The sequence below is a fragment of the Drechmeria coniospora genome, chromosome 02 (assembly GCF_001625195.1).
Source record: "Drechmeria coniospora strain ARSEF 6962 chromosome 02, whole genome shotgun sequence".
NCBI lineage: Eukaryota > Fungi > Ascomycota > Sordariomycetes > Hypocreales > Ophiocordycipitaceae > Drechmeria > Drechmeria coniospora.
In genome coordinates, this window is record NC_054390.1 from 7515458 (window position 1) to 7539571 (window position 24114).

A 24114-nucleotide genomic window follows, 5' to 3' on the forward strand; every position below is an offset into this window, starting at 1 on the left:
TGTCATAGTCCCTGGTCGCCTGATCCCTTCATCCCTGCTAGGTGCAGTTGACTCTCTTCCACAAGCACGGCGCCGGCTTCCTGTGCTGAAGCCGGCAGCTTTGGAAATACGAGTCGGTGAAGCACATCCTTGGTTCCCAGCTCTCCCATATTGTTCTTGTAGCTCTCCGTCAGCTTCAAAATGTGATGCCCCTCATAGCGGACCTTGGGGGCATCAACGTCCGGCTGAACGAGAAAGGGCTTCGTGATTCCGGGTCCGCATCCAAACACTTTGAGTATGTTGTTCTTCAGATTGAACATGGTGCCGGCGACTACATCAATCTCGAACTTGACGACGTATGCCGCCGTCACCGACGCCCGCCGGAGGAGCACTGCGAGGTGGATGACCGGGGGGGGGTCGTTTCCCAGCAGCTTGTTCTGTGAAAAGCACCATTCGATGCCATTTCGCTTGCCGCTATCCTCGTTCATCAAGGGGAAGGCAGTCCTCATGTCGAAGGCGGTGTGTTCGAAGCTAAGCTCTTCCGTACTGCCCCATGCACCCGATAGCTCGGCAAACTCCGCCTTGACTCCGGCGCCGACCTCTATTCGGTCTGATTTCTTCACGCCAACCAGAGTTGCGTTGCTTCTTTCTGGCTCCTTGAATGGCGCCCAGGTCTCGATTTCCGGGTCGGCCTTTTCGCCGGACGGCCGGCTCTCAAACTCCAGCTTCGCCGTGACTCTCGTCGCCTTGTTGGACTTACTCCGGCAGTTGACTGCCAGCTTGAGGATGAGAAGCGTCATGGGGCTTTTCGAGTTGGGAGACTCCCAGCCATCCATACCCAGGAGGCGCTCGACGGTGACATGATAGTCAGCGTGTCGTTCCGTGTCGTAGATCAGCCCCGTTTCGCTGTTCCCGGGACGGTAGGTTCTCAGCGTTCCAGCCGTAGCGGACTCCGATTTCTTGGGCATGAAATAGCAGGGGAGGGGGTCCTCGTCGTCAAAGTCTGCGTATTCGTCGTCCATGGCGAATGTCAAAAAGGCTGGTCAATATTGGCGGCACCGCAACCTGGAGATGAAGCGGTCGTCCTCGGAGGCTTTGTAATTTTAGGAGAGAGCTTCGTTTGTCATGATGCTGAACGGTCAACGAGCTTTATGTACGACCCAAGCCTGGCAGAGAATGAGTTGGAAGAAAGGCCGTTGTCGCAGTCCTTGTAGGGACCACGCGAGTAGGAGGCGAGTAGGAATATCATGGCGCCGTAACAACGCCATGCCTGACAGAGGGAGCAGGCGCCATGCCGCACAAGATCCATGTTTCCACTCCAAAGAAGCGTACGCCTGCGCTTACGGCCTGAGAGCATGGGGGTGCTCCGCTCTTGGACCGACGACTACACCAATGATATCAAGAAAGTCATGCTTTTTGCAAGGTATCACACGGCACATGCCACGGCGATGACGGCCAAGTCGCACATTTGGCCCTCGTGGTTCTTTGACGTTCCACGCAAAGTTGCTCCGATTTCGGATCCAATGGTATCTTTGCCAATCGCTGGCTTGCGGCGGCATGAATTGAGTGACGAAAACATGACGAAAAGGGTCAAAGGCCGAGGTCAACAGCTGCACTGATGATGGCCCATGGCTGCCTGCCTGGGGCGAGGAAAGCAACGAGGCTAAGGCTGAGATGATTATCTGCAAATGCGGTTACGGCCAAGTAACACAGCATGGCCAGGCGTGGGGGTACATGCACACGTGAAGGCGTTTACCAAAACGTCAGTACCGCCACAGGTGCGCTCACAAGTTTCAAAGACCTGAGCAGAATCCTCCAATACCGCAGTAGGAAGGGATGCTGAGTTGAGCCTGGGCCGAAATAGGCTATCTGTGATCCGGAGGAGTTGGGTTGGCCTGGCAAGAAAGAGACTCGGAGGACTAAAGTTGAGCGAAGGGTGAGCTGGTTGTGGGCAAATACCCGAGATTTAACAGAAAGGCGTGCCGCATCACGTGGTTTGGAGATAATCACCTCGAATGGCTGCATGCCGTCTATCGATCCGTTGCTCTCGACACTGTACGTGTCATCGTCTGGGCGAGTCCTGTACGACGTAAATCATCGGGCAGATTGTCTGCATCCTGTGCAACTCAACTTTGGACTCGTACCGGCTCGATTGTCGTACGGTTGTATTCTGCACATTGCATGCAGTGCCAGGTAGCTAGCTTAGTATTAGCTAGCTACCAGTGGTGGTACCATGGAGGACGGATGCTTACCATAAACATGCACCGACGGATAAGCACATGTAGCCTCGCATCGCCCAAGGCCCGTCTCGCCGTCCTTGCTCCGACGGCTCTCGAGGCCCCAGCGCGGTCTTGACGAGGCGAGGGCCAAACGCCTCACACACTCATTCTTCCTGCTTTTCTTCCTGCTTCCTTTCGCATTCTTGCCTTGAGCCGTGCTTGAGTGAAAAGGCGGCAATGGCGCTTGTCGACTACTCCTCCTCGTCGGCGAGCGAAGCCGATGCGGTTGAGGAGCGGCGGCGGCCGAGAAGAAAGCGACGCAAAGGTAGTGGTGACAAGGAGCGATCGGCGCCGGAGTCAGAGTCGGGGTCCGAATCAGAGTCGGGGTCGGAGTCGAGGTCGAAGTCGGCTGACGGCGCCGCTGCCGAGTCGAAGATGCCGCCGCTGCCGTCAGCATTTCATGATCTCTACGCCTCCACCGTCCGTCGCAGCATCGTCGACGACCCCAGCCTACACCAAGGCCGCAGGAGACAGACGCCTCACGTTCCAGGCATCTGGCCGTCGCACGTGTACGTCGAGTGTAGGTCGTTTCCCGTCCCGTCCAGTGCCGTCCGGTCCCCTCCCCCTCGCGTCCCCAGTGGTCCGTTGACGTGTGCACGCGGCAGGGCATCCGACGAGCGACGAGCATGGGTCGTTGGTGAAGCTGATTCGGCTCGTCGAGGCGGAGCTGGGTGACGAGATCAAACTGCACAGCTTCCTGACGAGCGATTTGGGTTCTCCCCTACCCCTTCACATCAGCCTCTCTCGGCCGCTCAGCCTGCCGACGGCCGACAAGGACGGCTTCGTCGAGAGGCTCTCGCATTCCATCCGGAGCAGTGGCACGGATCCCTTTTCCCTTCACCCGAGCGGGCTGGCTTGGTTCAAGTCGCCCGACTCGGAGAGGACTTTTCTCGTCCTCCGAGTCGTCGGCGGCCATCAAGCGGAGACGGGCCGGGTCAACGGGGAACTCACGGGGCTGCTATCGCGATGCAACGCCGTTGCGAGCCTGTACAAGCAGCCCACCCTCTACCAGCAGAGCGACAAGGGAGCGGCCGACACGGCATTCCACGTGTCCGTCGGATGGACCTTTGAGCAGCCAGACGAGAAAGCGTCGCTTCGAGTCCTCCACCTCCTCGACGAGGAGCCGTTCCGCGACTCGCGCTCGTGGGAGATGCAGGTGTCAGGCGTCAAGGCCAAGATTGGGAACATGGTGAAGCACATTCCACTCGGCCAGTCGAGGAGCGTTCCGTAGGTCAAAGGATCGAAGCACAGACGATGCCAGCTGTCGTTCTCGCGGGCGCAGCCTTGGGCTCGATACGATGTCCCAACGAGGACAAAGGGCCTCCGCACCTCCTGCCTACTTTGCAATCCGTACTCGTCCTATCATTACACGTAATATACGAATACGAAGGTTGAGAAGGGAAGGTGCAGTCGCGAGCAACGAGTGAGTGCGTCATATACGGTACAGCAAGTACTTGCTGGTATGGCGAGGGCTCAAGTACTGGCTGATATGCCGGTCAAGTCCCTCCGGTGCGGAATGCACCGAGAGTTCACCAATCGCCTACCAGTAGGGAGTAAACGAGCTATTACGAGGTACTTACGGAGCACACCATCGATGGTACGGAGCATTACTCCGTGCTGCACCTCTTCATCCCCCCGTTCTCGTTGGGGAACTGCTGTAGAGTAAAGCTTCATGCACTTCTACCTACTCCGTACAGGAGGAAACGACAAGAAACGACCGCGGCATGCCTATTGGCTTGGCAGGGCACTTGCGAGTACACTGCACCGCGTTCAGAGTCCGATTCAGGCCACGATGCTTCGCGGGCGACGAAGGGAGTCGGGCGAGCCAGTACTCGGGCGAGCAAGTACTCGGGCGAGCACGACGCCTTGATCGAACTCGCCAGACGGCAGCATGGCGGTGCCCTGCGATGACCCATCACCGTCCATGCCCAGCACATACAGGTACGCCGGACGGCCGAGGGTCCGGGTACGCGCTCTGAGCAGCGCAGCCGCTGGCTTTCCCACGGCCGTCCTGCTGCACGGCGCGGCAATCGACGCCTTCAGGAGCGACGGTGCCGCCGTGGCCTCGGTGACGCGACCGCTGTAGGCCGCACGACCGCCCGCCCGCGTGGGGCTGCAGCGCTCTCCGGGGGAGGGGCGTAGGCGGCTAGGCGCTGAAGGCCATGGCAGGCCCGGGGTTTGGAACGCTGAAGAACCCTTGTTTATTTTTTGCGTCCCACGCACGGCGGCGGTAAATGCGACGGCCAACTTGTCGAGCATCCACTTCCTCATTCCGTCCCCACCCGACTTTCTCTTCCCCGCCACCAACTTCTCCCTCAACCGCATCCTCGTCCACCTCCTTCGGCTTCGCTTCGATCCCTTTGCCCTTCTCCCTGTCCCTTTCCGGCGCAGCCGCACAGAGTTTCCTCTTCGCCCTGCCTGTTCCGTCCTGTCCGGGACCCGATCGGAGAGCGTGCGTTCGCCTGCGCAGCTCACACCCCGCGCGAAGGCTGATCCTGCTCCGCATCGTCCGGGCTGCCCTCCGCGAGCGTCGACGGGGAAAGAGAACGACTCGGTTTGCGTCGACGCGTCCGCCCCTCACCCGGGACTCCCCCTCTTCGCGGCACCCCAAGAGAAGCTCGGCCTCCCAGCTCGCGCCTCGCCTCCACCGAGGAGACGTCGGCAAGATGACGCTGGACATTGACACGTCCCGAAGGAACAAGGCGCCCCGGCCGCTGTCGGACGCGGAACGCGCGCGCCTTGACGAGTACATCGACTCGATCCACTACTCTTCCAGGTGAGCACGTCGACGCCGCCGGACCGACCCCGCGGGGAGCGTCGGGCTGACGCCGAGGCAGGTATTCCGACAGCGAGTACGAGTACCGACACGTGCAGCTGCCCAAGGCCATGCTCAAGGCCATCCCCAAGGACTATCACGACACCTCCAAGGGCACGCTGAAGCTTCTGTGGGAGGACGAGTGGCGGGCGATCGGAATCACGCAGGTGAGGTCCCCGAGGCGGGCCGGCCGGCCGGTGCGGAGCTGACGCCGTGGCAGAGTCTCGGCTGGGAACATTACGAGGTGCACGAGCCCGAACCACACATTCTCCTCTTCAAGTACGGCGCTCCCCCCTTCCTCCCTCCCCGCTGCTCCCTCCTCGCTGCTCCCTCCCCGTTCCTCCCTCCCTCCTCCCCTCCGCAAACGTCACGCTCGACGCGGCGACTGATGGCCCAGCAGGCGCCCGCTCAACTATCAACCGCCGCAGTGAGGGCCGCCCTCGGCTCCGGAGGTGCCCATGTACGATAGCGATGGCGCCGCATCTGCGGACCGGTGCACGCTGCATGTTCGGTTCTTGTTTCACGCCCCATTACGAATATCACGGTCTCCGCATGCCAACTTGTCTTCTTCCCGCCGGCTCCACGGAAACATCGACACAAGGCCTGCGAGGCCACCGTGGGCCAGCCACCCGTCGTTGGCACCTGCCTTTGCCTGGTCGCGGCACGAAATGGACGACGGCCTCCTGTTGAACCTTGCCGATTCCGATGGCGAACGCTCCCCGCTCGACATCATCGAGCGCGGGCCTGCGCCTTGTCTGTTTGGATCCTCGGCGGCGGCGGACCTCGGTCGGGCAAGACGACGCTGCGGGGCTCGTGTCGTCCGGCGTCGTCGGCCGCGGCGGACTCTTGCCGCGTGAAGGAAGAAGCAATAGAACGCGTCGGCTTGGCCTAGGTTGGTTGCCGTTCAGCATAGTCTAGAATTATTACATCACATGGTCGTTGACACCGCCCTCCGTCGTCGCGTCGTCTCGTCCATGTCTCGAAATCGACGGACCGCTCGCCCACGGCCATGCGAGGGCGAAGGACGTGCCGTTTGGACGTCGTTGCGCTCCTCTTGTAGGTACGGCGACGCGGCAAGGAAAATATGCAGACTGACACCTGCGCACCGTGCCTAGCATGCATGGGGAAAGAAGGCAACGCCGGAGCAGCCATCGACTGCTGATGATGGTGCCATGGGCGTGCGGGAGTGGACTCGGCAGCAGCCATCATCACACCACACCAGTGGGGGCAGCCGTTTCCTTGTCGGGAACACACAAGCACAGGTAACAACGGAGTTGGTACTAATACTTACTCCGTACCTAGTAGGTAATACTAGTAATACTGTATTCTCCTTCGAGTGCTTGGTACGAGTACCTCTTTACCAATAGGATGTACTTGTCCGCGCAGGTTGGAGTACAAGTACAGTATGGATATGTACATGTAAGTACGGATAGGTGTGCGGAGTATTATTACTCCGTACTCCGTAGTTAACACATGTATGTACAACCCCCAACTCATACTTACTGCACTTGTACTTGCGACAAATGTATACTTAGGTACTCCGTACTCCGCACTGCGATTCCACGGAGGTGATATGGCGGTACTGTAAGTACTCGTTGTGCATCTCCGTGCGGCACCAAGTATTACTGGGATTACAAGTGTGTTGAACTTGTATCATAAGTACTTGCAAGTACTCCGTACTCCGTACTTGCATGTCCGCAAGCTCCGACGCCCATACGAGGACTTCTTGTAGTCCTGGTAAGCAAGTACTTTTCCTGGGAAGTGTGCAAGTAATACTGCCAGGAGGTTCGTGACAGCGGCGGACAACAAGCGTTTATCCCGCTACAAGTCACTTTCTTTCTCGTCGACGTGGGGAAGATAATTACTTGACTGGCGATGAATACATGTTTCCATGTATTGTTGTGCAGTAAGTACTCCAACTCTCTGCAAGTGCCCCGTACTCCGCCCGCACTGTACCATGCGCTCTGTTGCATCAATCTAGGTGATCGTGTCTCGCCACTAAAATGCTGAGAGTGGTCTGACGGTGCGACGATGGCTTGGGCTGACGGTAATTTAATTTAACTACCGTATACGGAGCACCCGTGTCAGGATTTTCAAAGGCTTGAACAGTACTTGCGTGTGTGCGTCCGTGGGGAATTTTCGAGCGCGTAATCGCCCGGTTCGGAGGCGTGAATTATTAAGGAGTGTCGCATTTCCTCTGGAGGTGCGGTGCTCTTGTATCTACGTAGGTACTAAGGTACCACTTCAATACAGTATTAGTATTATTGACAATTACATGCAAGTACAGTACATGTACGGAGTAGTTGCGTGCTGCACATGTATATGTACGACTATTTGTGTAGTGTGATGCCCTCAGTACTCCGTACCATGTACATATTCCGTACCTCTTACTCCGTACAGTACTTGCACAGGTGCCCAAGTACTTAATTAGTTGTATTACACTAACAGTGAGTGCCAGGAGGTGATCCACCCGCACTCGGTGCCCACGGATCGCATCACCTACAGTGGTACACACCTGGAACCGAGCAACATAACAGGCTACTAGGCACCAAGCAAGGTACCTTGGTAGTGTGCATCATATTACTTGTACACTTATCCCAGTACTGACTTGTGTACGGGGTAATTACTTGATGCATAGGTGTACTGGTACAAGTCCGAGGTGCATCGACTTGTACTTGTACTTCATGGACAATGAATGACCTGAGTACTGCTCAGCAGATGCTACTAGGTACCTTCAGTCTGTCTATGCATGTACTGTAAGTAGGGCACTTAAGTGCTGTGCAATTGTAATGACATGCTCTACTCCGCTCCACGGAGTACCTACAGCACAAGTAGTAGTTGTCCGTTAATAGGTACCATATTACTTGTATGTACAGTACTTGTCTTGGTCGAGTGCAGGTATCGATACCTCCTGTCAACGTACTGTACTTGCAGTATTACTTGCAAACCACAGCATTCGTCGCCATTGCGCCCCTCCCGCCTGTCTGCTACCCTGCGGGGGCCCCTGAATTGCGTGGTACGATCACGTACTGTAAGTACCGTACCTACTACTAGGTAGGTTAGTAGGTACGAATACTACAACTACTGTACAGTACAGTACATGTACTTAGTGCACCGTGGTGGCAACATGTACTTGTACATGAGCTCTTTCTGTGCGTGCTGGTACATGTACACCTACTGTACGGGGTACTGGCACTGCACTCCGTGCACCTGTTCGTACTTGTACATTATCCCACGGCATTTCTGCGTACCGGCACCACCGCGAGGTACGTAATGCGGGCGATGGAGCCATCCAGCATGAATACCACCTACCTAAAAATGGTGTGCTATAGGATCACTATAATTGTCCCGCACCGACCTGGTCCGGCTCTGGATCCTTCTTGATTGATCATCAGCCCATCAGCCAGCGTGGCATCTCCGCCGAAAACCCAACCCCAGGCTTTCGATCTCTTGATTCTGTTGACCGCAGTCTCGAATCGAAAACCAATTCATCCCGCCGCACACCCTTTTCGTCGTCGGACGCATTGGCCCGACCCGTCAGACCTGCCGCCACCTTGGGCCTGTTACCGGCAGCCTTCCTCACTCGACGACGGCCACGACATTTCATGACCATCTTCTTCCTCTTCTCCTCCTTCGCCGATAGGAACCAAGCTCCTCTCGGACTGCCGACGCCGCCGCCGCCGCCGCCGCCACGATGAAGACGGCCAGTCGGTTGTTCTACCTTTCCGTCTTCTCCCTGTGGGCAACTCCTTCGGCCTGCTCCTCGTCGTCGGACAGCGAATGCTCGGTACGAAGTGCCACGACGCTCCAGCCACGACGCTCGTCCATCCGTCGGTTGCTAACGTGTCTCGGCGTCCCAGGTATCCTCCAAATCGATCGTGCAAGACGCGTGCGCCTCGTACGCGACTCTCGAAAAGCTCAACGGCAACGTCAAGCCGAACCTGGACCACCTCGTCCGAACGTCCGACTTCTTCTCTCACTACCGCCTCAACCTCTTCAACAAGGCGTGCCCCTTTTGGGACGATGGGAACGGCGTGTGCGGGAACATAGCCTGCGCCGTCGAGACGCTCGACAACGAGGAGGACATCCCGCCGGTCTGGCGCGCGCACGAGCTGGGTAAGTTGGAGGGGCCCCTGGCCAAGCACCCGGGAAAGACGGAGCAGAGGGCGCATCCGGATCGGCCGTTGCACGGCAAGCTGGGCGACGAGGTCGGCGAGAGCTGCGTCGTCGAGTACGACGACGAGTGCGACGACCGTGACTACTGCGTCGTCGAGGACGAGAGCGCCACGTCCAAGGGGGACTACGTCAGCCTCCTGCGCAACCCCGAGCGCTTCACGGGATACGGCGGCGAGGGGGCGAAGCAGGTCTGGGATGCCATCTACCGCGAGAACTGCTTCCAGAAGAGCTCCTTTCCCCACTCGGCCAATCTCGGGTCTCCCCTGTGGCCGGCCGGCCCGGCCGTGCAGGACTTCAAGCAGGTCCTGCAGTCGGCCGGCCGCCAGGCGCAGCTCCAGGCCGAGCGTCTGCGCCAGCCCAACGTGCCCTTCGTGGCCAGCACGGGCTACGAGGCCGAGGACGAGTGCCTGGAGAAGCGCGTCTTCTACCGCGTCGTGTCGGGCATGCACGCGAGCATCAGCGCGCACCTGTGCTGGGACTTTCTGAACCAGACGACGGGCGAGTGGCAGCCGAACCTGTCCTGCTACCTCTCGCGCCTCCACGGCTTCTCCGACCGCATCAGCAACCTCTACTTCAACTACGCCCTCGTCACCAGGGCCGTCGCCAAGCTCGGCCCCTTCATGCGCGGGCCGCAGTACACCTTTTGCACCGGCGACCGTTCCGAGGACGAGGCGACGCGGGCCAAGGTCCTCGAGGTGACCAACATGGCGGCCGCGGTGCCCAACATCTTCGACGAGAGCCTCATGTTCGTCAACGGCGAGGGCCCATCCCTTAAGGAGGATTTCCGGGCCCGCTTCCGCAACATCAGCCGGCTCATGGACTGCGTCGGCTGCGACAAGTGCCGGCTCTGGGGCAAGATTCAGACAAACGGCTACGGCACCGCCCTCAAGGTTCTCTTCGAGATCGACAACAACAGCGGCGAGGTGCCGGTCCTGAAGCGCACCGAGCTCGTCGCCCTGTTCAACACGTACGCCCGCTTGAGCGAGTCGCTTCGCGCCATCGGCGAGTTCAGGAAGATGGTCAAGGGTCGGGCGGCGGTCGAGTCGGACGATGCCGCCTCCCCTGCCCGGTCCACGCCTCGCCCCGTCCACGTGACGGAACCGGCGGTCGCGGAGAAGGCGTCGGAAGCCAGCGTCCCCGAACAGCACGGCGCCCCGTCGGCCGACGGGAGCGAGGCCGACCGTCTCCTGCCGGACGAGGAGAGCGAGGCGGAGAGCCTCGAGGCGAAGGACGAGGACGAGGACGAGGCGGAGAGCCTCGAGGCGAAGGACGAGGACGAGGACGAGGCGTTGCGCGAGTTCATCGCTCTGCGCCGTCAAGGACCGAGGAGCGACTCGTTGTACGACCGTACGGCGCACGAGATGGCGCAATTAGGCGTCGCCGTCAAGATTGTCATCCGCGGCTGGCTTCGCGCACCAAAGCTGTTGTGAGTCCTCGCCCCGGCCGTCGTCGTGCGTCGACCCATGCGCTGACCTTTACCCCTGCAGCTGGCACATCTTCGTCACCGAGCTTCGGCGCCTGTGGCAGTTCTGGGTTGGACTGCCGGTGCACCCGCGGCAGTGGACGATTCAGCTCCCAGACTTGAACCGGGCCGAACTGTAGATTCATGCATGAGGAAGCATTCGCATTTTCAGGGCGTTGGGATAGACTGCACGCTGTACACTGGCTTCTTTTTGCTGCGGCACCACGACTCGTCTGGTTGTCATCGTGCCGGATCCATTCTCCATCATCCGGTCACTCGTGACGGAGCGCCCGTCTCACATTCGCTTCACTGGGCGCTCTCGTCACGTTGGACATGGTCGTCGTGATCCCGTGCACGGCGTCAGTGACGGATGAACGAACAAGTAAGGGTAGATGGCACATGCATCCAGTACATTTTGAAATAATGGTTATATAAGCATACATTTGGCATGTCTCCGGCTGCCTGCCGTCAACTCTTGGCGGTCGAGGACTCGACGTGATGAGGATCAAAGGGGGAGACCCGCACGCACGTATGTATGCGTACGCGTAAGTAGTTGCTTGCCTACATGCATATTGCCTGTACATACATACTTACTCCCGTCCGCGGAAAGTCTGAATGAATGCGTGGCCTCGCGAGCAGAAAAAAAAAGAGAGCTCGTGAAGAAAAAAAAAGGAGAGTCAAAAATATGACACCTGAGGGATTCGAACCCTCGCCTATTACTAGACCGCGAGTAGGGACTCATCGAGCGTACGAATACACTGAATCGCTGAACCTGAACACGGCGCCTTAGACCACTCGGCCAAAGTGCCTTGACTGATTGTTGAAACGATACTGCGTTATTTTAATTTATGAGAGCTACAAAGCGCGGCGTGGGTCGTCTGCGGGGCTGGCGGGGCAGCTGTGGGCCCAACCAGCCGTACTCCGTACTTCTTGCAGTACTTACTTAAATACTTACTGTACTTAGTTGTCCTGTACTGTACGGAGAACTTGTATTACTGTACTGTACTGTTACGGAGTAAGTGGAGTAATAATATTAATAATGTTGATATACTTTCGGAGTACGAAGTATTAATACAGAGAGTACTCCGTACTGTACTTACTTAAGTATTACTTGCAGTACCTACAAGTGCTGACTTGGCAGATATACACCTACCCTGCAGCGCGGCATCGTAACCTGGAACCTCTTGTTGTGACATGAACTGCATTACTCCGTACTCTCTCGCGAATGGATCCTATTCACCACAACTATACCAAAATTCCCATGACGTCGCTGTCTTCGCGATTTTCTTTAGCAAGTGGGGGGTGAGGGGTGAGGAGTGAGGGTTGAGGGGTATCAAGGGTGCTTGGAGTGAGACGTGACGGAACATGCTCAAACATTAGTCCGTCAACTGTAGGTTTACTTTCGGAGTAGTAGTATTACGTCACCACGATCCCTCCCTGCCTTCCCCGAGGCTTTCATTCGTTCCACGAACCATGGTCTTCCTCTCCTGCACCGACGCGTCAGCACCCGTCTTCATGTCACGCCCCTCGCGAAGCCTCCTCGGCAAAGTGGCCATCGTCACGGGCGCCGGCAGCGACGACGACGGCGTCGGCAACGGACGAGCCATCTCGATGCTTCTGGCCGAGGACGGCGCCTCCGTCGTCTGCGTCGACGTCAACGTCGCCCTCGCCGAACGCACCGTCGCCATGATCGGCCAGGAGCGCCGAAACGGAGACCAAGCGGCACCGACGACGGCCTTGGCGGTCAGGGCCGACGTCAGCTGCGAGGAGGACTGTGCCGCCGTCGTCGAGGCGGCGCTCGGCACGTTCGGCAGGGTCGACATTCTCATCAACAACGTCGGCATCCTCGGTGGCCGCGGCACGGCAACCGACGTCGACGTGCAGGAGTGGACGCGGGGCCTCGAGGTCAACGTGACGAGCATGATGCTCATGGCCAAGCATGCCATCCCCGCCATGGCCGCCAACGAACCGACGGCGGCCGACGGCGGCATCCGGGGCAGCATCGTCAACCTCGGCTCCGTCGCGGGGCTCCGGGGCGGCACGCCGAGCTTGCTGTATCCGACGAGCAAGGGGGCCGTCGTGAACATGACGCGGGCCATGGCGGCGCACCACGGGCCGCAGGGCATCCGCGTGAACTGTGTGTGCCCGGGTACGGAGACGCCCGCTTCCCGCCGCCGCCTTCCCCCCTCCGCCTGGACCCATCGTGACCTTGTTCTCGCCGAAACTCGTGGGAAGCATGGCTGACGCCACCACCAGGAATGCTCTACACGCCCATGGTCTACAACCAAGGCGACGGCATGACGGCCGAGATGCGCGAGTCACGACGGCAGCGGAGCCTGCTCCGGACGGAGGGCAACGCCTGGGACTGCGCCGCCGCCGTGCGCTTCCTGGCCTGCGGCGAGGCGAGGTGGATCACCGGTACGGTGCTGACCGTCGACGCAGGAGCGACCTGTTCGACGGGGGTGCCCATGAACCTCTGAGGACGTCACCATGTTGCTGCGAGCGTGCGTCGATGCCGTCGTCGAGCGGAGACGTCTCTCCGTCGATGCTGAGCTTTCCGATGGCCAGCCAGGTGCTGTCGTGTCCGCCATCCCCCACTGTGCAGGTCACACTCTGGTCCCATTTTGTTTATGGAGCGCGGATCAAGTGGAAACCGGGATCCCTCGGCGAATGTCCATCGATGCATCCCGCCATGTTCCATCTGGCCGACGGACGTCATAAGACGTGACGAGGCTCTTGGCGCACGAACCAGAATCACGACATTGGGCTGACGAAGGTAGGAGGGAGGGTAGTTGTACGGGTGCTTACGGCATATTACTGACTGTGCGGCGCAGACAAGTAAGTACGGAGTAAGGAGTTGTAAGTTTGGAGTACATGTATTTGCATCAGGCTATACGTGAGCTGCGTACGGCGGTACATGGAGTAGACAAGTGGGCACTGCACCTACGAGGTGCCAAGTAAACAGTAGTGTTACGGTGTTGATCATGCTGCATGTACTCTGTACTCGTAAGGTGTACTTGGTACGCGTTGGAACTTGGTGGGCATTAATACAGTATATTATATTTGTAGAAGGGAAGGACACAAGCAATTGCACTATGACCGTTGCAGTAGGTGGCCCTGAATGATGAAATAACAGCCCCCACAGAAGGACGCGTGCTGTACGGAGCACGTAAGCACGCTGTATTACTCCGTACGGTACGCTGTATTGCCTGCACTCCCAGCACTCCACTCGCCGCAAGGCTGTACTTATGACGACAGACAATCGACGCCCAACCTCAAGCCTGCCTCTCCCATCCATCCATGGCTCCCAGCGGCAACCACCATCACCCACCCCCCTCCCCCCCCTTCGCCCACCACCGCCGCCTTCATCACCCAGTGCCGTCCGTCCATGTCCATACGCGTCCGACCGAAATGACATGAGCGCGTCGGGAAGCATCACCGCGCCGACATCCCGGCATGTCGTCCTTCTCGGCCCCCCCGCGAAGGCCTCGCCTCGTGGCCCAGAACCGCAAGCTTCGTCATCTCCAAGGCCTCTCCCTGCGTAACCTCTGCTTCGAGAGCCTGCAAGCTGCCGACGACGCCTCGCTGTCCTCGCTGTCCCCGCTGTCCCCCAACAGCAAGCTCGAGGCGTTGCCCGAGACGAGATCGCAGTCGTCCGCCTCCTCCCCCGACCGCCATGGCACGACGCGCATCGACAAGGGCAGAACCCCGACGCGTAGGAGGAGCAGCCTCAGCTGGAGCTACGAGAACCCCGCCTCCCGTCAGAGGAAGCTCGAGGAGCTCATCGACAGCTCCGTAGCCGACGTCTTCTTCTCCCTGCACGTGGCCGGTGACCCGGAGCCAGTCTACGTCAGCGAGGTGCGCGAGAGGTCTGCTGTGAGTATCGCAATTGATGGATGATGGATCCTTTGCTCAGTCTCGCGCCACGACAGAACTTCGACTTCCGCTTCTTCACCCTCGCCGAGCTCGATCCTTGGGCCTCCCGCGCCTGCGTCGTCACCATCCGCGTCTGGTTCAGGCGCGCCAGCCGGGACCGGAATCGGAACCGGCACGAGCAGGAGGCTGTCTGGGCCTTTCTTCTCGAGCAGGTCGTCGACCTTCGCGAGCTCAACTTCATCGGCACCCTCGTCGACAGGCGGTTCCCCCCCAACGCCCTCGTCTTCCACCTCGACGACGGCCTCTACTCCCTCGACTTCGCCACCCGTGCCGCCGAGCCGAGGCAGGCGCCTGCGAGCGTCACCTCGTCCTACAACGCCTTGATGAAGCTCGCCCATCTCGAGGCTGCCATACGAGACGCCGTCGAGACGAGGCAGCGGATCACGGAGCAGATCAACGCCATACTCGCCGAGTCACCCGTCGATGCGACCGAGGCCGCCGCCGAGGAGGCCGCTCTGGCCGACAAGTACGTCGCCAGTCAGCGGCGGACGAACCGTCTGGTCGAAAAACGCCGCGACGACCTTCGCGAGTCTCTACGGAGCCGACGTGCCGCCATCGTACAGGGGCGGGAGGCGCAGGCGAGAGCCGAGGAGGACATTGCCAACAACACCGAGGTGCTCGAGTCTTCGAGGCAGCTCGCGGCCCAGGCGGCGCGCCAAATTCGCGGCCAGCGCCGCCGCATCTGTGCCGAGCTGTCCGAGATATTTCCCCTCACGGCCATCGACGACGCGCCGCCGCTGTCGTTTCGGATATGCAACCTGCCGCTGCCCAATTCCACGTACGACGCCGCCATCGCCCGCACCCTCGGCGAGGATGCCCTCTCGGCCGCCCTCGGCCTCGCCGCCCTCCTCGTGCGCAACCTGCAGTTCTACCTCTCCCACCCTCTGCTCTACCCGCTGCAAGCCCACGGATCCCGCTCCTGTGTCCGCGACGACATCTCTCACGTGCCTGGCAACAAGCAGGCCCGCCGCGAGTTTCCCCTCCATCTACCTCGCGGCGGCTCCACCACCGGCCAGTGGCGGTTCGAGTACGCCTGGTTTCTCCTGAACAAGAACGTCGAGACCCTCTGCGCCTCCCAAGGGCTCAAGGTCGTCGACATACGCCACACGCTTCCGAACCTCAAATACCTCCTCTACGTCTGCAGCGCCGGCACCGACGAGGTTCCCGAGCGCACCAAGGGCGGCGTCCGGGGCCTCTGGCTTGGCCGGCTGAACGGACGGCTGCCGGAGGTCACCGTCTCCGCCGCCGTTCCATCCACCGTCCCCTCCGCGACCCCTGCTGTCCTTTCCGCCGTCCCCTTCGCCACCTTGGTTCCCGCCGATGCCGAGAGCAGCAGCAGTGCCGCGGGGAGCCGTCGCGCCAGCCTGGATGACGCCGACGCGCCTACGAAAACGAACGGACGGCTTGCCCGCTGGGGGGGACGTGCCGACGGTGGTACCCTCCTGGACGAGTCGTTCACTCTCAGAACAAAGGGCCTGCGGGAAAACATTGCGGGCATCTGATCGGGACGTCACCACGGGAGTGTACAAAGGAACGAATACGTTGAGATACCCAGAATACACAATGTGCTTCATGGAGGTACGAGACAGTATCGGAAGCGGCGGACATGGATCTCTTCGTGATGAACGTGACTCACTCCACCCACGCTGCCAGCTGCAAGTGCCATGCTGTACGATGCCGTGCCTGAGGGGATATGACCGAGTTGAAGGTGATGAGAGCCCTTGTTGAAAACATGAACGAAGATGTGTGATAATACGAGTGGCCATGCGAGTGGTCGTTTGCTGCATGATGTTGCATGCCAATGGTAGGATGAGCAACGAGACTGGTATTACGTTTTGTGATGCATCCACCCATTACCAGGAGCCAGGAGAATCTGGCACAGATAAAAAACAACACGCGCCAAACTCCGTGCTGACCAGGAGAGAGAGAAAGTGACAACAGAACATGACAAATACGGCCCGGCCTCTCCCGCTCTTCATCTCTCGACAAAACCCAGGGCCGTCCATCACCGTCCCGTCCGCGCAAACTTGACGCTCTTCCTGCGCTCCCGATCCCCCGACATGGCTCCGGCACCCGGCTGCCGGCTGGGACTCGAGCTCAGGATCCCACCGCCCCCCCCTGCGTTGAGTGTTTCGCGCGCCGCGCTGACGGCATGGCTCGGCGGGACATCATGACCGTCGCTCACGACCGCGAGGTTGCCGCGCTCCGAGAGAGCCGACGACTGGTGCGGGCTCGTCTTCCTGCTACCGTTGCCGCTTGTGCTGCGCTGGTGATGCAGCTCGGCGGCCATGCGGGCCGACTCCGCCGCCGCCGCCGCCGCGCGGGCCGTCTCGTCCGACCGTTGCGTCGTCGTCTCGCCACGGTACTTTCCCGGCAGACAGGCGTGACCGCAGCCGTCGAGGGGGCAGCATCCGTCGCTGTACTTGGAGGAGGCGTCCGCGGGTGCAGAGCCGGTCACGGGGGCGTGCCATGTCTGCAGACAGGAGGCGTGGCCGCCGTGTGCGCAGCCGGGGCAGTACCACCACTTCGAGAGGGACGCAACGGCTGCCGAGCCTTCCGAAACCTCCAACGGGATCCCGTCGGCCCGTTCCGGATTGCGGTGGCCGCAGACGGCACAAGGGGCCATGACGCTGCGGCAGCGCTCGCACGTCCAGACGGCGTTCGCGCCAGCCGAGGGGTCGACCTCCCGGGGCTTCCGGCAGGCGGAGCAGAAGAAGCCGACCTTGACGCCCTGCTGCGCAACCGCGAAGACGACTGTGTAGTTGTCGCCCCAGTCGGGTAGGCCGGCGGGCCAGCCCTTGACGCAGAGGTTGCGGAGGAGAGCGGCCTCGACGAAGAGCGACATGCGCATGAGGCACGCGTGGTGCTGGCGCAGGATCGCACGCGCCTGGTATCCGTCAATGACGGATTCGGGCACGAGCGGCCTCAAGAGGAGGATCATGGCAGAGGCGTTGAGGGCCGACGATTTGCTCTCGAAGGCGAGTGCGCTCGTGAGCAGCCTGTACGGGTCCAGAGGTGACGGAGGTCCGGCCGAGTGGGCACCGTCGGCGCTTGCTGCTGGGTAGGGGGATGTGTATGGATATGGAGGGTCGTCTTCCCATGGCAGATAGTCACTTTCAATAACGTACCGCCGCGTGTCGTGCTTTGGAGACGAACTTGGCTCCGACGGGCTCGGCGCACTCTCGACTTCGACGTTGGCCATGGAGCTGCGTCGCTCAGAGGGATCTCCTGGAGACTTCTGGCCGTACGAGCCGGAGTAGGTTGTCTGGGACGGAAACGACTCATCCGTGCCCAAGGTCGTCTGCGAAATCAAAAAGACCTCATCCGGGGACTCGGTCCGCTTCTCTGTGCCCGTCCTAGACGCCGTCGGCGACACATCGTCGGGGCCGCCGAGTTCCACGCTCGACGTAACGCTCGACTTTTCTGTCCCGGACGCCTGTCGCACGAGGTGAGGCTTCGCAAACACATCGCCGCTCGAGCTGCTCCTGGCGATGGAACGCTTCGTCCCGTCCGATATGGAAAACATCTGGCTCAACGTTTCTACCGAGTCCTGGCCGGCGGCGTGTGCCTCATACCTGGGTCCCTTGGCGTCATTCTTCGGGGCGGGAACGTCAATGGCCTGTACTGGCGCAGCGATATCGTAAAAGTCGTAGCCTTCGGTGCTGGACTCTTCGTGGCCAGGCATCGATGTGGATGTCGCGACGCCCTCGCCGACCTCGGGACTGGTGCTCTCTCGAAACGAGTCGTGCACGGCGGGACCCAGCCGGAGGCTCTCCGGCTCGACGATCGGGGCGAGCTTTTTGCCATACTGATAGGTATGGTCGTCGACAACGTCCGGGTCCGTAGGCCGTGCCAACGGAGTGGCCGCGTTGGAGGTGCTCTCGATCTCCTCGGTAAGCAGTGATCGCGAGAGAAATCGGCTGTCGATGCTCCCCCTCTGCGTCGATGGCCGCCGAGGCGTCTCCTCGCCGTTTCCGTCATTGGAATCCGGGGGCTTCAGGCGAGCGCTGCCCTTGAGATCCTCGCCGGGAAGCTTCTGGAACCGGTTGACACGCAGATCGAGATGATACTGGGCCCTACGTTCGAGAAGAAGGCGCATGACGTAGGCGAGGATCCTCCAGGTCTGGGCCAGCCTGTACTGGTTGGCGTTTTCGGCCGCCTTCGCGAACCGCTCCATGATGGAGCCGACCCGGTCGACCAGAGTGGCACCGTCTTGAACCTCTGGGAGATTCTTCGCTAGCGTCTCGAGATACTCACTTGAGAGGTATTGGTAGACGTGCACGGATTTGGCCGAGGGGATGGGGCCAGAGGCCATGGTCTGCTGCGTCTTGAAGATGCCGGTAACGTTGATCGACTGCTCCAGGTTCAACACCTGCTTCGGGTTGTCGGGGAACGAGGAGCCGCCGGAGGGGGGCGTCGTGCTCATGCGGCCACCGCCATCCCTGCCGCTGAGCCTCCTCCGATGGGCCCGTCTCCGACGAGGGCCGAGAAAGGTGCCGATGACCTCCTCCTCCGATTCGCTTCGACTGACACCAAAGGCCGGCGTGTTGGGAATCGACGTGTAGGTCTGCCGGTGAACCTCAGGCTCGTGCGTGCTCGAGGGCCGCGGTCGCTGAGACTGCGGTCGTTCGTCGAGGAACATGACGACGTCACCTCGTGGGGAGAAGGCCATGGCCGAGGTCGACTGTCGATCGATGACCTTGGGGGCAAAGGCGACGTCGCACTGGTTGAAGAGCCCGTCCTGGCCGACGGTCCAGAGCACGTCCTGATCCTGCCATGCCAGTGCCGTCGGGGAGCTGTCGAAGCGCTGGATCTCCTTGTAGGGCATGGTCGGGCGGGCGAGGTCCCAGATGTGCACGGCCGAGGTGCCGTACCGTCTGTTGCTCGTCTCGTCGTACGTCACGGCCACCTCGGCGAGGCGTCGTGACTGCGTCGTCGCCGACCAGAGGCCGGGCCGCCAGGCGATGGCGGACACGGGGGCGGGCGTCGAGATGGTCCATTTCGGCTTCTGCCGCTTGTCGGCGCTGCTTCCCAGGTCCCAGACGTGAAGCTTGGTGTCCCAGCCGGCGCTCATGAGGTGCGCGCCGTCGGGGTGCCAGGCGATTGCGGCGCAGGCCTTTTCGTGCGCGTTGATGCGCAGCAGAGGTTTCACCGGCTGTCGGACGTCCCACTTGAGCACCACGCCGCTCTCGGTGCAGCAAGCCATCTCGTGCCCAACCCTGGGCGACCACTTGACTTGGCGGACGGAGTCGATGCACCGCAGAGGCGCGAACCGCTGGCGAAACGTCAGGACGCCCGATCGGTTCTGCAGGGGGGCCGAGGCGTCGAAGATGCGGGCGGTGCCGTCCTGGCTGCCGGAGAGGACCCAGCTCTTGAGATGGGGGTTCACGTCGAGCGTGTTGACCTGACGGGAGTCCTCCTGGATCTGTATGCACTCGAGCGGCTCCGAGCCGGCGCCGGCACCTATGCGGGCCAGATCGTAGGCGAATATCTTGCCGCTCGCGCAGGCGGTGAAGATGGTCGAGCTGCCGTGCCACTTGACGTCGCGGATGTTGAGCTGGTCGGCGACGACGCTCGCCCTCGGGTTGGTCGACTGCCTCGTCAGGATGGCGGCCCGCACGTCGAGCCCTTCTGTGAAGCTGAAGGACGCGTAGCCGGCGCCGTCGAGGACCATGGTCTTCAGGATGTGCGGACCACCCAGCACGGCCGCGCGCTTGTCCGAGGCGACATCGAAGCAAGATATGGGAACACCGGCGGCGTACACGGCATTCTGCGACTTGGAGGGACGGTAGGCCACGGGAACCGGTGTGGTCGGGCTCGCACTGGAAATGTCGGTCGACGTGTCGGCCGCCGTCCTGCCACCGAGCAGCTTCCGCATGATTTTCGACTCGCGGTTATACATGTCTAACTCTAGGGGGCGCCATCATCGCCTCTGCACATGAGCGCATGGACGGGCGGATGGCGGAGAAGGGAAAACCGCTGGCGGTTGTTGGTGACGGATCAGTCGATGCGTTGGTAGGTGAACTGAAGAGAATGCGAGCGCAGGAGCTGTGAGGCGGGAGCTTCGAGTAAGTATGTCGGTGGTCGGTGGGTGGCTCAGGTGGGGGGGGCTGCACCCTTCGCCCTCGTCAGGGACCGGGACGGACCGGAGCTTCAGCGTGACGTTTACCACACAGCTTCAACTTTTGTCTTTTAGAATACAAATAGCAAAAATGGCAATGAATCAACCTGTCCAGCTGTCTAGTATGAGTGTACTCTCTGTACTATTCTTTCTGTTTGGGCCATTATGAGTGCCATTGCCGCCCTCTCTATGCCCTCTCTATGCTGGTCACTCTCCCTTGACAATACATGATATACTGATATAGGCAGCAGCCTGCAACTACATGGCCATCCCATCCCGCTTGCTCGGCCGGTCATAAAATTTCACTCTCTCCTGATACTCGCACGTGGCGACTCCCTGGGACGGTGTAATCGTGGGATGAAACTGGACAGGAGAGGACATGGGGAGCGCGATCAGTTCACGATACAGCATGGCCTTGGCCACCAAGCAAGGTGCTCCGCGTCCATGGGGCACACCATTGTACCGGCTGTCGGAAGTAGGATCGCGGGTCACTCGAGCATGTGAACGTACGTGTTTGTTGACGAGCGTAATGTGCTTCTTGTGGCGAACGGTCAGTGCCTTGGGAAGACGGATCCGTTGGCGTAGGCTTCCCTGGCCAGAATGGTACGAGTCATGGCGATGCATGCCAGGATGAACGTGAAATCTCTCAGGAGCCCGCAGGATAGCTCGAGCGGCTCCCCGAACCGTGGTTCTATTGCCTATTTGTCTGGGTATGGCTGCGGCTCCCAAAACCAGTCGTTTTGGCTTTGCAAGAATGCATCATCAGTCACGTCCGTATGCCCCCCATTCAATGCAGGATTTGAGCCTCCTCATGAGCGACGACATGTTCATTCTGCTGCTCGTTAGCACAAACGCGTCATGTGGTCGGGAGTATTTACCCACCAAGAGAGGAAGGTTCCACGCGCCGACATGGCGGTGACCAACAGATCAGCATATCGGCCAAAATATTCCGTTCTTCCTTCGCTTCGCCTTCCCATCTTCACTCCTCACCCCTCTTCTGCGCAGGGCTTCTGCTTCGGCTGCGCGCCCGCCGGCCACCAGCTCGGCCGCCTCGGCCAGCCTTGCCCGGAGGGGGCCTGACGAATGCGAAGTCGACCGTTATCGTCTGATCCAGCATTTTGGTGTCGTTTGTGGCATCGATCGCAGCTCTCGCTTCTTCCAGGGTCGTGTATTCGATCAGAGCGTAGCCCTAACAGCAGCAGGTTAGCGGCAGCTCCTCGAATCACCTCGCGGCAGCCAGCACAGGCAGCCAACCTTGACGTATCCGCTTCGGCGGTCCAGATTCAAATGCAGGTTCTTGATCTCTCCGAATTCGCCAAACTTGTCCTGCAGGACCTCCTCATCTGCCTCCTCATGCACATTGGTGACGACAATAATCCAGCCTTCGATGGAGCGAACGGCCGTCGCTTTCGTCTGCGTCTGCATCTCGGATTCGTTTCGCGCCGGAGGCGACCCGGGTTGGTCGACTTCCATTTCCACGTCCGCCATGGCTGCTTGTTTTTCCCTACTCGGGCGTTGAAGTGAACTGGGGGGCAACGACCTGCCTGAGATGTCTGTACTGAGCTTCACCCGCCATGTAAGTAAGTACTGTATTCTCTCTACCCACAGGTGGATACGATGGTTTGCCGTGTGAACTAGTCACGTGACAGATAACGGAGCAGTTACGCCAGTCGGCACGCACGCAATCGGCGCGCACTCGGATATGCAGCCTCCAGTTACGAACTTGGCCATGTCTTTGAGGCATCACTATTGGCAGGCTGTCTACGAACTTTTTGGACGCTTCACGGGCGCAAGGTTATTCTGTGCGGCATGGCGACGCTGATGTAACGTGTTGGGAAATCCAGACAGCAATCATCGTTCCCGCCTTGGCCGAATCAGCATGCACCGTCACCCATTGCGCAAGATCAGTAGGGGAATAGGACATTGCGGAAAATCTTTCGTTGTATTGAGGAAAGACACCGGACGCCGTATCAAGTTGCCGTGCTGCTTCGCACTGCTCACTCCGGTAGTGCCGAGCCATCGATCGACCTAACAATCCATATCCACCAACGGATTCTTGCCACCGTTGGGGGAACGTCGGCCTACTTCGTCTTCGATCCTCTCCATTCCTGGCCCCTCGTTTAGGCGGCGCCGGGGTTGGGGTTCATCTATCGAATCGTCAGCGTCGGCGTTCAACGTCGGTGCCGTCGCCGTCGGGTCTCACCTTCCGCTTGCCACCGGTCAGGGTGACGTTGACGAATCGGCGAGTGTATTTGAGGCGCTTGAGGGCACGGCCCTTGGGGACCTTTGTCTTCTCCTGGGGCTCGACCTGTACGGGGTCAGTGATCGGACTGTCGTCGAGCAGAAGTCGAGCGTCGAACCTTGGGCGTCTGAGACTTGACCTTGCCTGAGAAGGGAGTCAGCGAAAAATCCTCGACTCAACACAGACGTGCAATCGAGGCAACATACCGGCACGGGCGAGAGATCCGTGAACCTTTCCCATTTTGATGGATTTGTGATGGTGATATGTGGATGCGTTGACTAGGACGCGGAGCCGCGCTGAGAAATTTCGTTCAATTTGCCAAGGTTGTGGGCGGAGGTGTGACTCACGTGAGCTGCGGAGGGGGAACATGCCCTTCCGGATAAAGGATGGGGCGGCTGAGAGTCATGGCGGATGACATAAGCGTTCCGACTTTTTTTGGGAAGCATACTTAAGGAATATCACTGTACGGAGTCGGAGTAGTCAAAGGCGGATATACTGGTAATATCAATAATAACCAGAATGCACCCCACTGGGGGTTCAGTTCGACGAATAAAAAAAATACTGCAACGCTTGGTTCGTGCATCAGCTGACGTGACGCAAGGCGATCAATATTGTTCGCTGACTATTCGCAGATAACATAAAACATGGAAGATTCCGAAAGATTTTGGTCTGGAGCAGCCATACCAAGGCATGCAATGTAGATGAGGCTTCCGAGAAGCCAAGGCGATGCATTTAGTCGCATTTGCCGGTTGGTAGAGACGTTTATCCACCGATGACACGCTCGCCCCCGCGTCGGTTATGTGAGACGTACCGGGATGGCAGCACGGCGCAGTCGAGACCTTGTTTGCTCGAGCGGCCGTTTGGTCAGCGACTGGTCACAAGTATTACATGCTTGCACATGTATAGTATGTGCAAGTCCGAACTTGAAGCCTGCAGGCAATTCCAGTACAAAGGCAGTAACCTTTCATTGCGCCAGTGGAATTGTATCATTGCATTTAGACGCCATGCTTTAACGTTCCTTGCGGTGCGTAGGCATTGTGGAAAGGGGAGGAGGTGTCAATTTGACTGCTCGCCCCAGCATATGGACTTCTCACTGATCAACTC

General features: G+C 59.7%; 9 protein-coding genes and 1 non-coding gene across 10 annotated transcripts; 5 read left to right on the forward strand and 5 right to left on the reverse strand.

Moving 5' to 3' along the window:
- Positions 1-2: 2 nt before the first annotated feature.
- Positions 3-1001, reverse strand: DCS_05177 (uncharacterized protein; the record flags this gene model as incomplete). The annotated part of the gene is made up of 1 exon (XM_040802483.1): positions 3-1001. One exon carries the CDS (start codon positions 999-1001, stop codon positions 3-5), a length of 999 nt encoding a protein of 332 aa, XP_040657516.1.
- Positions 1002-2435: 1434 nt separating this feature from the next.
- Positions 2436-3489, forward strand: DCS_05178 (putative protein family UPF0406; the record flags this gene model as incomplete). The annotated part of the gene is made up of 2 exons (XM_040802484.1): positions 2436-2778; positions 2864-3489. 2 exons carry the CDS (start codon positions 2436-2438, stop codon positions 3487-3489), a joined length of 969 nt encoding a protein of 322 aa, XP_040657517.1.
- A 1435-nt stretch (positions 3490-4924) lies between these two features.
- Positions 4925-5965, forward strand: DCS_05179 (cyclin-dependent kinases regulatory subunit; the record flags this gene model as incomplete). Its single annotated transcript, XM_040802485.1, has 4 exons — positions 4925-5034; positions 5096-5240; positions 5294-5533; positions 5675-5965. The coding sequence occupies 4 exons, from the start codon at positions 4925-4927 to the stop codon at positions 5963-5965; spliced, it is 786 nt and encodes a 261-aa protein (XP_040657518.1).
- A 2802-nt stretch (positions 5966-8767) lies between these two features.
- DCS_05180 (Endoplasmic oxidoreductin-1) lies at positions 8768-10851 on the forward strand (the record flags this gene model as incomplete). The annotated part of the gene is made up of 3 exons (XM_040802486.1): positions 8768-8860; positions 8934-10675; positions 10737-10851. 3 exons carry the CDS (start codon positions 8768-8770, stop codon positions 10849-10851), a joined length of 1950 nt encoding a protein of 649 aa, XP_040657519.1.
- Positions 10852-11397: 546 nt separating this feature from the next.
- Positions 11398-11520, reverse strand: DCS_t62. Its single transcript has one exon. It is a non-coding gene; the product is annotated as a tRNA-Leu (tRNA).
- A 664-nt stretch (positions 11521-12184) lies between these two features.
- On the forward strand, positions 12185-13191 carry DCS_05181 (short-chain type dehydrogenase; the record flags this gene model as incomplete). The annotated part of the gene is made up of 2 exons (XM_040802487.1): positions 12185-12914; positions 12968-13191. 2 exons carry the CDS (start codon positions 12185-12187, stop codon positions 13189-13191), a joined length of 954 nt encoding a protein of 317 aa, XP_040657520.1.
- Positions 13192-14167: 976 nt separating this feature from the next.
- On the forward strand, positions 14168-16149 carry DCS_05182 (p63 protein; the record flags this gene model as incomplete). Its single annotated transcript, XM_040802488.1, has 2 exons — positions 14168-14587; positions 14644-16149. The coding sequence occupies 2 exons, from the start codon at positions 14168-14170 to the stop codon at positions 16147-16149; spliced, it is 1926 nt and encodes a 641-aa protein (XP_040657521.1).
- A 503-nt stretch (positions 16150-16652) lies between these two features.
- On the reverse strand, positions 16653-20525 carry DCS_05183 (WD domain, G-beta repeat containing protein; the record flags this gene model as incomplete). The annotated part of the gene is made up of 1 exon (XM_040802489.1): positions 16653-20525. The coding sequence occupies one exon, from the start codon at positions 20523-20525 to the stop codon at positions 16653-16655; it is 3873 nt and encodes a 1290-aa protein (XP_040657522.1).
- A 1222-nt stretch (positions 20526-21747) lies between these two features.
- On the reverse strand, positions 21748-22256 carry DCS_05184 (RNA-binding protein 8A; the record flags this gene model as incomplete). The annotated part of the gene is made up of 2 exons (XM_040802490.1): positions 21748-21957; positions 22023-22256. 2 exons carry the CDS (start codon positions 22254-22256, stop codon positions 21748-21750), a joined length of 444 nt encoding a protein of 147 aa, XP_040657523.1.
- Positions 22257-22888: 632 nt separating this feature from the next.
- DCS_05185 (Ribosomal protein S30) lies at positions 22889-23250 on the reverse strand (the record flags this gene model as incomplete). Its single annotated transcript, XM_040802491.1, has 4 exons — positions 22889-22915; positions 22972-23076; positions 23129-23154; positions 23217-23250. 4 exons carry the CDS (start codon positions 23248-23250, stop codon positions 22889-22891), a joined length of 192 nt encoding a protein of 63 aa, XP_040657524.1.
- Between the last annotated feature and the right edge of the window lie 864 nt (positions 23251-24114).